Source organism: Arachis duranensis, chromosome 8, assembly GCF_000817695.3.
Source record: "Arachis duranensis cultivar V14167 chromosome 8, aradu.V14167.gnm2.J7QH, whole genome shotgun sequence".
Classification (NCBI taxonomy): Eukaryota; Viridiplantae; Streptophyta; class Magnoliopsida; order Fabales; family Fabaceae; genus Arachis; species Arachis duranensis.
The window spans coordinates 49,394,829-49,407,724 of NC_029779.3; the positions used below are offsets into that span (position 1 = coordinate 49,394,829).

The 12,896-nt window shown below is 30.0% G+C and overlaps 2 protein-coding genes across 3 annotated transcripts; both read right to left on the minus strand.

Annotated features, from left to right (window-relative positions):
* Positions 1–752: 752 nt before the first annotated feature.
* LOC107463604 (uncharacterized) lies at positions 753–4,113 on the minus strand. The gene is made up of 8 exons (XM_016082429.3): positions 2,884–4,113; positions 2,434–2,467; positions 2,104–2,331; positions 1,866–1,955; positions 1,712–1,777; positions 1,538–1,629; positions 1,388–1,435; positions 753–1,057 (listed from the first exon to the last, which is right to left on the minus strand). Exons 1-8 carry the CDS (start codon positions 3,285–3,287, stop codon positions 940–942), a joined length of 1,080 nt encoding a protein of 359 aa, XP_015937915.1. The 5' UTR covers positions 3,288–4,113; the 3' UTR covers positions 753–939.
* A 5,943-nt stretch (positions 4,114–10,056) lies between these two features.
* Positions 10,057–12,785, minus strand: LOC107463488 (uncharacterized). 2 transcript variants are annotated; one of them, XM_021130009.2, is made up of 7 exons: positions 12,580–12,785; positions 12,267–12,494; positions 11,834–11,947; positions 11,292–11,372; positions 11,045–11,217; positions 10,697–10,793; positions 10,057–10,277 (listed from the first exon to the last, which is right to left on the minus strand). In XM_021130009.2, exons 2-7 carry the CDS (start codon positions 12,390–12,392, stop codon positions 10,155–10,157), a joined length of 714 nt encoding a protein of 237 aa, XP_020985668.1. In that variant the 5' UTR covers positions 12,393–12,494; positions 12,580–12,785; the 3' UTR covers positions 10,057–10,154. The 2 variants fall into 2 exon arrangements, with proteins under 2 accessions (XP_020985668.1, XP_015937770.1); XM_016082284.3 differs by lacking the exon at positions 12,580–12,785 and having other exon boundaries at positions 12,267–12,535.
* Positions 12,786–12,896: the final 111 nt, after the last annotated feature.

A 12,896-nucleotide genomic window follows, 5' to 3' on the forward strand; every position in this document is an offset into this window, starting at 1 on the left:
TGTAAACGAAATTTATAATCACTGATAGTAATTCTTTACTCTTGTCAGTAGATTCTTTAAAAATATTCATAATGGTATCTGGATAAAAGATGATCAAGCATAGTACTATTAAAAGTAAGAATAAGCACATGATAGTTTACCCTACATATCTTATTTTAGTGGTGGAAACTGGAAAGTGATTCCTCACTTTTAGGTAGGGCTGCGAGGGTTGGTTTGGAGCGGCCATAATTTCTTGGAAAATGTATTTAAATAAAATGACCAAAAGTTTAGCACTAGAAGTTCTTAAGATTTTATATTGAATATCAAATTTGGTGAGAGTAAATAGTATGAATTAAAAAAAGGAAATAGCTAAAAAGTACCTTAAAAACATTGGTTAAATAGAAAATTTTTATTCTTTTAATGTGAAAAACTTGAAAGAAAAATGTTTCTATTAAAAAAAAATTGTTTGTGGTATCAAGGAACTTGTTAGCATGATCTTGCATATAATATATATATGTACATATGAAGTCAATTTATTAACAAAATTTTGATTACAAAGAAAAACTATTTCTTGAAGTCTTAATTCTTTGCTTGCACATCATATCCAACTTTGCCATAGGTAAGTGTGTTAAGCTAATATATAATAAAACAAACTTTTTGTGTGCTACATGGTGATAACATGTTCACTTTCGGTGGTCATTTTTGCATCACCATTCTTAACTGTAAAGTTATTACTTCACAAATATAGTTATATCCCAAAGAAAAAAAGAAAATTACACAAAAGAAAGACTGATATATTTAACTATATGAATATGAGTTCATACACTACATTGTGACTATTTTTGGTTGTACATTCCTTCTCTTCCTTATTCCTATGGGAAAAAAAGTAATATTCTTCAGAAAATCAAAGGTTGCTTAATCCTAATGCCAAAGTCATGTTATCTATCTTTATCTTTCTAGCTATCTAGAACATAGATATTTATCAGGGTACCGCGTTGACAGCACATAATGTTTCAGCTTCATTATCAAAGCAAATACACCATAGCAAGGAATATGCAGCAATGCCACAGCAAAGTACCTATCAATCAATCACAAGTCATTGAAAAAAATGGGTCAGTAAAATTGGCTAACTCTTGGCTCTATCAACATTCAACATTTTAATAAACAAAAAGTTATGTCTCTCCAGTTAACTCGTAAACTCTTGTAAGTTTAGGTCCCAAATCGAGTTTATGGCGTTACACTCAACAGTTGAGTTTAATGAATCAAATTTACCAAATATTCACCAGTTTGATTATTTGACAATGAAATGATAGTTTTAACAGTGGGAATGGGAAAAATAAGAGGAATTTCCCATTAGAAAAATGTGCATATCTAGCAGAGAATATATTCCTTGGCATAAAATTCATACCATAATGGAGCATATGGAGATGACAAGTCAAGGAATGTATATGGCCACCTGTTTTTTTTTAAGAGAAAAATAGTCATGTTAGAGGTTAAACTATGATGCATAAGATGTTGTCACAAAAGTGGAGGCCAAAATAACAATGAAGACTCATACCAGAGATAGATGCAAGCATGAACCATCCACTGGAAAATCACATATGTTACTGTCCACAGGCAAAAGTATCCGATTCGAAACCAAGGGAACGGCTGAAGAGGTGAAGGTAATTAGAAGAAGGGTAAGATGCAAAGAGAGTGAACAATTTCACTGGAATCAAATGCAGAAACTCACCAGGGAATTCAAAGCAGTATCACCTATGAGGAAAACAGCATTGATTGTGTGCATATTGATTATCAACTGCCACAGAAGAATTTGTATATGGTTTAGCTTTAAAGTTCTCTAATGTGATTGAAGATATCAAAGAAAATTCCTAGGTGATACTTACAAAATTTATGTTGTAATCTTTGATTGTTAGAAATGGAACAATTAGGAACCAAAATACACAATCAGTGAGCAATACAGCACCTGCATTCATCTGTTCACAAGTGAAGAAACAAAATCAATAACAAGGTCAATGCAAATGTACTAAGAATTGAGCTATAATTCTTCATCTTTTCAATTATTCAGAAAAGGGTATCATACAATCATTCTTGTAGTTGAATGAGTGATATATTGAAGTGTACCTGGAATATTATTTGAAAGATATAACCCCAAGCTCCCGCATGTTGGCGAACGAGATGTTCCTTCGGGGCTGCTAAGATTTTATCTTGGTCGAATGCATTAGAACTTTGTGGAAGTGCAGGGTCACCATTGAATCCTTGCTCTGCATCTCCATCCACATTATCAACCTTATCACCTGTTGCTTTCTTATGATGCTGGTAACATCCATGAATGGAAAGCAAAGATCCAAGCTGCAAATTCAAGCACACAAAGGACAAATATACATAAGAAATCATGTCCAAATATGATGATAGATAGATAGATAGGAGTGACATTAGGCCTTTCATACTTACCCCAAAATAAATGGTGATTGATGTAAAAGTCCACCTGTTTAAGAATCCACCAAAAAATGGAATGCAGAAGCTTGTAAGATAAGTAATTAATACAGAAAGTGCTAAGAACAAACCACCTTGCCATAAATGTTGGTTGCTTAAGATGTTATCATAAATTAGGTAAGACAATGACTTTGTTTCTTCTGAGAATCTTTAAATATTCCTATGATTGATCACAAAATTATAAAGGCTTAACTTCAAGAGCACTAAATGGGAAAATGACATGCCAAATTCAAAGAACAGAGATTGCTAGCTAGGTTCACTATGGATTGAGGTTTTTTAAGATTAAATATGCTTCCTAAACTTGTGTTTAGTATCATGTAATGTACCAAAAGCACAATAAATGCAAAAACTCTAAAAAGTACCAAAATTTTCTAAGACAAAACTCATCAATAAGGAATGAGAACTTACTGAGTGTAATAGTAGAAAATGCGTCCTCCATCCACAGCAGCATTGACAATCAGAAGCACCAAAAGAATAATGAATGCAAGAACTCTAAAAGCCAGAAGCCATGCAGGGTGAACCCCTTTAAGGCAAGGCCTCCATGTCTCATCCTCATACAAAGTTGCTGAAGTTCTTTCTTCTTCTTCTTCTTCTTCAAGGTTTTCACCATTGCCACCATTACCATTGTTCCTTGCTGGTTTTTTCCTCACATGCTCATACTTCCAAATAAGAAATGATGAGAAGATTAAGGTAAAAAGGATCCATATAGTACAAAGAAAGACCCTCCAGTTTAGCCAGTAACTCTGAGTGTTTGTCTTTGCAGTCATTATTGGCTGCCATGACCCTTTGGAAGTTCCTGTCAGAAAACTCATTTTAAGTCACTTTACTTTCTTCTTCTTATTGTGACTCTCAGATTTCTCACTGTTTTTCCACCTCCAATATGTTAAACAGTGTTTCCAAAGCAGAAAAAAGGGCTGAACTTCAAAGAATGAATGAACAAACTGAACAAACACCAAACAAATTGATTACTCTCATAAACCAAAGAACACAAAAATGTGAAAAAGTTTGAAACTTGTGAAGTGGGTTATGGACTTATGGTTCAAGTTCAATTTTTTAGCCCCTCATGCTAAAATTTAAGGAAAGGAGAGAGAACCCAAAACGGAAAGCAGAGGACTCTGCACCATAAACATCATGAAGAAATGATGAAGCAACAGAATGGGAAGAGAGAGAGAGAAAGAGAGAGAGAGTTTCTCATGAGTTTCTCATGCATTTTCACAAACAGAAGGAAGAGTTATCTAGTTGAAACTTGGGGGCCATTCAATGACTAAAAAGTTGAAACTCTTGACACATTTTTTGACTGCATTAAGCATAATTATTTGGATTACGTAGATATTCCAAACTTTGGGGTTGATTTATGCACATAAAAGAAACACCGACAGTTATAAGACTTGATTATTAAAAAATGTGAAAACAAAACAAAGGTGGCAATGTTTGTTTGAAGTGTTGTTCTTGTTAAGCAAGGAAAAAAAGTTTGAAACTTGCAAGGGAAAGCAAAGGAGGGGAATTTGTTATGTTATGTTATGTATAGGTACGGGAAGAGAAGATGCTTTGCTTCTTAGCTTTTGTGTTCAGGAATCTACTCAGAAAGAGAGAGAATGTGAGACACAGAGAAAGAGATGTTGTGCTTTGAGCACAAGCTTCTTCTCTCTTTCTTGTTACTATGCTTTTCTCTTCTTATTAACTTTTTAAATTTTCATGTAGTCTAAATTTTTAAAATCTAATTCATATACGGTGAAAATTCAATTACAGTGAACTTTACGTCAAGTATATAACTAAGAATTATTAGATAAAAATTTATTTAAATCAATCAATCATTAATTTTATATAAAATTAACTATATCTAATTTTTATTATTTAAATATGTCATTTTAATAATTTTATATTTTAACATAATTTTAACTAATATTATTTAAATAATATTTATTTTTAAAAATTATATTTGACCAAAAATATTCAAACAAAAATTACATTAACGTCAATCCAATTTCAATCAAAATTTATTCTACAAAAACATATTAATAAAATATTAATCCAAACACATACTATATATTCTATAATTATTCAACTATTAATCTCTTGGATCTTTTGACGTAATGTAAAAAAAATTAATTTTAATACACATATAGCATAAAATATTTTATGTAATTATTCAGTTATATTTATTTTTTAAATAAATATTTACATAATTAAATATATATATAATTATTTTATATTAATAGTGAGAGCCAAAATAATTGGTAACTTTATATTTTTAAGAAGTTAAATAATTGTGTTTATTAATGCAATAATATAAAACTATTTTTTGTAGAATTTTTTTTAATGCTTAAAGTGTGTAGAAATTAAAATACTAAATCCTTTCTTTTTTTAAACTACCAAAAAATTTGATTGCAGGGTTGATATCTTACATATATCCATGCAAATGATAAAATAATCCAGAAAAGGCATGCATGTGTTTACACCTTACAAGTTAGATTTTGTATTATTTTTATTTTTATTTCCATTTTGTATTTTGTGATAGAGAGAGACACATAGAAGAAAGGGACCAGACATTGGGACAACATGTGTAGTATGGATTTTGTATTGGGAATGCTCTGCAGTGAAGATCCATGCCCTAGATTTGTTGTCTTTCTTAATTCGTTTTTTCTGATAAACCAAGTAAAATGCAAAACCAACCGAGAAAGACATGCCACATACGGTTAAAAATTATTAAATAATATGTAAAAATTAATTATGAATGTTAATAATACTAAGATAATACCAATATTTTTTTGACTTAAAAGAAAATAAATAAAAACTAAGAGAGAGAAAAAAATAAAAAATTGTTTAAGAAAGACAGTTTTGCTGAATACTACTCTCAAATTTTAAGGCAACGGAAGTTCTACTTGGGGAGAAAGGGTCCTCATTGCAGTCTTTGCTATGATGTCTGCTACTGTATTTGTATCTCTCAAGATCAACCGAAGATTAGTACGCCATTTCCAAGACATGATATCTCGGATTTTTAACACCAAATGATTAATAAACCCAGAGCAATATTGTAAATTATTGACAATAGTAAAAGCTTCCACACAATATGTCTCACATATAATGTCTCTTTGTCCCGAGTCCCATGCTAAAAGAAAACCTCTCCAAATAGCAAACAACTCTCATTGCAAAATGCTACTACTCTTAATTGTTCTCAGACAGTCTCGCTGCCACCTTTCCTTCCAATCTCTGCTAACACAAGCAAAACCAACTCGAGCACCACTGCCAGGATAGCTAGCATCATAATTAATCTTAAAGGTACCCACTAAAGGGGGAATCCAAGAGCCACTAATGGTTGAGGGGATAGACAGTTGTTGCAACTCAAAAATATTTCGGAGCTCCTTTTTTAAAGACAAAGCCATATCAATCATCTTGTCTGTTGTCCAATACTCATGAAAGTGAAAGATCTCATTATTTCTCGAATGCCAAATCCACCAGAGATCAGAAAAGAATATAAAGGGACGCTGTTTAGATAATACCAATGTTTGTTAACTTAGTAACTAATACTAAGATAATTATGTGTGATTGTGGAGCCAATAAAAAATGGATAATTCTTTATGGCAATAAGTGTGTGTTTATAGGTTCTAAAGGTTTTTCTTTTTTGTTCTTATGTATGTTTTTTTTTTCTAATTTTGGGTGTGTTTATAATTTAAGAAAAAATAAAAAAATGTATGATACTCTTAAGAAAAGTGTGGTTTTGAGATGATTCCAAATGATGATTAAATGGTATAGTTAAGTGTATGAAGACTTTAATGTTTATGGATTATGATATGATTATGATGGTTGATCACAAATGATTCATCAATAATCTTAGACTATGGTGTCTTATAGTGGGCCTCATAATGAAAAAGACACACAAATAATGAAATTGCAATCTAAAAGGGATAGATTATTATTACTACTACATTATTTTGGGAATGAAATAAGGTTAGTTTAGTTTAGTATAATATAATTGAGATTATAATTAAATTAGGTTAGTTTAATAATTAATTTATTAGCCCATTTAAATAAATGTTAAAAATTTAAATTTTATTTTATACATATAATAATTTTTGACAAATAATACATTTTTAAATAAAATTCAGTAGACTCACGAGATTGTTGATGCTTTTGGGACAAACAATGGAGTGGGTCCCACGATTTAGACAACCTTGACTTCTTGGAATTGTTAGAACAACAGTGACCACTCACCATCATCATCAACATAATCCTAGTGGAATATTTAATTAATTATTTATTTTTTAACTATTATATATAATTATATATGGTGGAATGTTTGTAATTTACTATAAAATTTTGAATGAAAATGACTCCACCAAAAATGGCCTGCCACATATGTAAATGGATGGTGAATGGGTTAGGTAATTAAGCTTATTGACAACTAATTTTTATTATTTAAATCTATTAAAAACTTAATGTATTTAAGTATTTTTATTGTTTAAATATATTAATTTTTTAATAAATTAAAAAATAAAAGAGATAATTTATTTAAGAAGGTGGTAGCATCATATGAATTTTTTAAATTAATTTTCTTTCTTTTATGTGTTGTACTAGTTAGGGTGTATGGTGTAGAATTTATTGAAGAAGACATGCAAAGAAATTACATGTATATTATAAGAATGCAAACTAAACTATGAAGTAATTGTATTGTTTTCTTCATAAAAAGTTCAATTACGAAGGGGCAAATAGAATAATCAATATTTGTAGTATTTGCAATATTTAGAAATTTTCGAATCTAATTGCTTGCATCGGTGGTCCTAATATAAATGTGGTCCATGAAATAATTTGGGAAAAATTAAAATTTGCATCTGCATGCCTTGTTTGGCTCTGTTGGATTCACCTAAAGTGGAGCGGTGGAATGTGAGTTTGTGACAGTGATGTACAACACTGTGCTCACGAGACCTGTGTATTTTTATTTATTTATTTATTGTTTTGCTACATTATTAATAATACAAATAATAATAAAAAATTATATATAAAACTTGAAGTGGTTTATGCACATTCGTCCAATATGGAGGCAATTTTTTTTTATAATAAATTGAAAGAGTTTGTTATTCATAATTATAAAAAATTCGTGTGTTTTTTTATGAATATAGAGATATTTTTAAAAAAATTAAAAATTAAAAATTGAAAGTTTAAATTTGGATGAGAGCAGAAAACTAAGAATCGATTTTAGGTAGAGCGAGGTAGAAAACTGAAGGTCAATTTTGGATAAAAAAAAAACAAAAAAAAATCAGAAAATTCAAATTGAAAGGTTTGATTTGTTTATTAAAAAAAATTTTAACGCTGGAATACAATCCGATCTTTAGATTTATAATTTTTTAAAAAAAAAAAACCACAAATTTAACTCTAAAATTTATAGTACACATACAAAATAAAAATATATTAATTTTTTACATTATTAAAACATACTACTTATTCTACAATACAAAAAATAACTCTCTGCCCATATGAAAGCACGGGATAATAAAATGAAATAACAGTCAAGGCTAACCAAATTTAGTGTAATTGATCTAAAAAATAATAATATTATAATGAGTGACTTAGTGAAAATTTTGACTCGAATCCTAGGGGAGAGAAAGATTGATAATGGTCCATAAAGTTGATTAAACATCGGCAAAAAGATTAAAGTAAAAGAAAAAGAGAGAAAAAAAAAAGATGCCCCAGGACTGAGGACCAGTTTAATTGGTTGTTGATTTATCAATTATCCATTATGAGTAAATAATACACTAACTTTAAGATGATTTGATAGAGGGGTGTCACACATCAATGATTTATGACTTTATAATATACACACTCAAACAAAAATTAGCATGTCACTTAACCCTAATTAAGGTGATGCCAAAACCTTGAGGAACTTGCCTCTCTTCCTCTCTATGTATTGAAAGATGTTTATTGAATTGTTGGTAGTTGTTTAAGACTTTTGAATTATATGAATAGTGTTACATAAAGGCAATTAATTGTTTCAACTCAGATGACCTATACCCTAAATAATTGACACAAAGACAATATAGTTCATGATCATTTTCCAATAAATAATAATTTGACTTTTAATCAAAATATATTGACAATTTGATCTTTAATATGTGAGATAAAACTAATGTTTTAAAAAATAATGCTAGAGAGTTTGTTTTTGTAAAATTAACTAATTTTTTAAATATTATTTTATTTATTTTAAATTTTAAACTTTAAATTATAAATTTTAAATATTAAATTTCAAACAAAATAATTTCATATACTTTCTCGTTTTAAATATGTCATCCTCAAGAATAATTTATCTCATATTTTTTGTAGAGAGGATTATATATATTATCATTTTATTTTGAATGAAAATTTGTTATTCATTTTTTTTATGGTATCCCTCGTTTCGATAAGTTAAGGACTAATCTGTCGTAAATTAGAATTCTATTTAAAAGTTTACTATTAACCAATAGATTGTTGTTAGGGTCTAACTCTTATATTAAGTCTAAAGTTATAGTTGATCCTATGATAAATGTTTCTCTTTAGAATATGTCAGTTCACATAATATATTTATGTACATAAAATTCTTCATATATTTCACACAGATCTATTTTAATTTTCCACAAAGTTTCTTTTAAAATATCATAAATAAAAGACTCAATACACATCTAAAGTATATATCTATTCCTAATCTTTAATAACTTGAATAGAGTCTCTTGCACGCACACTCTACTATCGTAAAAATATTAACCTGAAACAAAAAAATTATCAGAGTCTCATGTCCTAACTTTATAAATTTATATGTTGAGAGGTAATCTTAATCTCTCACCTCAGGAACACTATCAAGTAAAAGTGAAGAGATCTAATAAACTATCTTATTTTTAATTACTTTATAAGTGGTAGAATAAGTGCACTCTAACTAACTCTTTTACATGAACAAACTTTGATGTAGAAGAGATCAGAGACATACCTTTCATCTTTGATGGCAATATAATAATGAAAACTTATAAATATACAAAAAGAGTTTGCATATAAATCATAGTGAGCGCCGGTAATATGAACTCTCATAAGTCTTATATAAATGTGAACTTGATTGATTAACTTTTCTATATCATGTTAATAGTGATGATGATCACCTCTTGAAGCAAATTTCTATGTCAATGGATCTATTTTAATATTGGAGTAGAAAAAACTTCACAAATAGTAAGATCTATCTTAACTCAAGTCATAATTCACACATGATATTCCTTCCGTTACCTTACCCAAACCCAAAAACTATAAAATACATTTGTCTCCTTTTTTTTTTCTCTCCAGAATTGCCAATCATGGCTTGATAACATTTTAGGTTCAAATGTAAAATAAATATTTCTATACTTAAAATCACATAGAAAAACTAAAGGAATTTATTACATCTGATAAATTGATTTCATTTCATTTTTGACTTTTTGAGTTCTCTACATACCATTCAATATACATTTTAGTTATTTGGTGGCTTGGTGCCTTGTTTTTGCTTCACTTCTGTGGTGTTGAGGTTTTTAAAATAAAATTCATATAAGAGGTTCTAAAAAAAGAAAAACTTTGAAGCTACATTTGCTGATATTCACGAGAAGAAAATTTGATCCTTTATATACAAAATACCTTACTTTAATTCCTCAAGAGCTTCTAAATCTAAAATAATCCATCACAAGCTCTCTATTTCAAATAGTATTAACATCATTATCATCATAATCTCCAAGCATATAAAGAGAACAGGGAGCAATGGCCACTTTAAATTCTCTTGTAAATGCTCTGTCAATACATATCATCTCATAATCACCTTCCTGCATTGTAATAAATACAATGAGATTAGAGTTCAGACACCCAAATTCATGTTATTGGATGTCTATAAATCCATTCATACTCGATGAAAAAAGAATTGAAACCAATCATGAACCTAAATAGATATATGCAACAAATAATGTATCCAAATGATGGAGAATAGCTTCCAAATTTGGGTTAATTGTAATTTTCCTCCCCTATATAATAAAACAGTTTCAAATTTGATGAGCATTATGTGAAGATTTTAGCTAGAAGTAGTCATGAAATAATGCAACATGCAACTTATGACGAAAACTACAGAAGGCTGTAGAACTTGGCTTGATTTATTTTTTCCCAGAAGCATGATTTGATGATTAATGAATCAGACAAAAGCAACAATATTTAGCTTCATGAATAACAATAAGAGGGAAAAAAAGTATACCATTTTTCCATTTTGTGTTTTTAATGGAAATCCAGCAGAGTATTCAAAACTTCTCCCAGGACGTATAGTTGGTTGTTCACCAACCACCCCAAGCCCCCTGTTATCAAGAATGCAAATTACATCAAGTAGTTATATTGAAACTAAATTAATATGAATTTAAATCAGAATACAAAACACATTACACATATATAGAATATAGAACTAATCAGGTATAGCAGAGTCTAATCCAGCCTACAAGGACATGGTCCAATCTTACTAGATCAATTAGTGTTAAATTCACCTCAATTTTTCTACTTAAAGAAAAAAGAAAAGGGAAAGAAAGCATAAAGAAAAGCATAATGTACTGACCAGACATCTTCACTTTTGCCATGAGCATCAGTTAAAATCCAATGTCTTCTAAGAAGTTGAACTGGGCGAGTTGAGTTATTAGTAATTCTGACTTTATATGCATAGTAGTATAGCCCCTTTGAAGGGATACTTCTATCCTCTTTATATTCACTTCTGACTTGAACCCTGATTCCCTAGAAAAAAAAAGGGGGGTAGATTAAATGTTGTAGGTTCCCTTCTAATAAAATGAAATATCATATATACCTACCAAGGTTGTAGCATCACTGAAACATTTCTGGAAAGAATGTGGGGCAATTTCTATTAGCTCATCTCGGTAGCTAGCTGCATCCTAATCCAAAATTGATTTGAAAAAAAAAATGTGTCAATGAGATGAGAGATGAAAGATGATATATGCATTGTTCAGAAACAAAATAACGAACAAGAATGTGCTATTCTGAAACAGTGAGACAAGTTCTTCTTGTAGCATATATGATCTATATGAGTTGTATTCATATAACTCCGTTACACTTGCGGTACATAGCCGGTCCCAAGTCAGATAAAGGAGGAGGGTTGTGTTAGGTCTTTGGCAACCAACATAAAAATATAGCTGAACACCCATGCCATGATATGAGTTGTATTCATATAAAGTTGATAGTTGAATTAGATTACAATTTAGTCAAACTTATCATTATTAAATCATCTAAAATTTTTCAACTATCAACTTTATATGAAGACAACTGCATGTAAATTTTCACCACTGTGAAAACCATATAACAAATAGACATTAAGATCTCCAAAAGGATCACACACCTCAAACCTCTCATCAGCAACTGCTTCCTTCAACAATCTCCGCAATCGCAGAACTGGCATATCCTTTTCATAATACTTCAGCATGTCGCGAATCCTCGCCGCCTCCTTGTAATCCTACCACAAGTTTCCAAAATTCAACCAAGTAGGAAGGAAATTCCAAAACCAAATTTACCAACAACAAAGTAGCATTCATAATATACACAATCAAATTAGTTTAATTTTGATGCAATGTGATCCAGTCAGAATATAATCAATATATGATGATAGGATATTGGTATGATAGTTTTACACTTTTAAGTACATGGAAATTAGGTTTTCCATAAGAACAATTTATTTAAATAATATCTTATATCAAAACAGCTAATCATTTAGTTGCATTTACCATTTAACTAATCTGGTGTAAATAGTCGGAACAAATCAATTTAGAACTGACCTCAGATTTTGCAGCTGCTTCCATTTGATGCTTCAAGATAGCATAGTTGTGGCTCGGACAGAAGATGGATCTCCGAACCTTGTCTCCGTTCATCTCCGGCGGCTTCGCACCGCACGCCACGATCATTCCACCGCATTTCCTTCCCTGCCGCCGGTTCCTCCAATTTACCTCTCCAATCCTCCACGTAAATGCATCCTTGGATTCCGTGAAAATCGCCGGCAACCGCAACTCCATGCAACAACCACCATTGATGCTTAACAACTGCATTTTTAATTCAATTCTGAAAAAAAAAATTGATAACAATAATCCTTACTCAAACAATTGACAAGATCAAATGCTTAATCCGTTGCTTTTGATTTAGCTCTTGTGCTAGCACGTTTTCCGCGGGTTTTCTCTAATTTTTTTCCTCTTTCATATTTGGAAGATGTGTGACCGTTTTTAACGGTTTTCAGCGTATCGTTCTACTCAGGTGCCAAAAATTTTGTTGTTTACGGCAAAATTAGACGTTGTCTATCTCTGTTTCCATATTCTTTCTAGATTTCGGTTTTACTTTATTAAATTGTTTTAGAATATAAAATATATATTAAAATAAATTAATTTATATATATATTTTATATATAAATATATCAT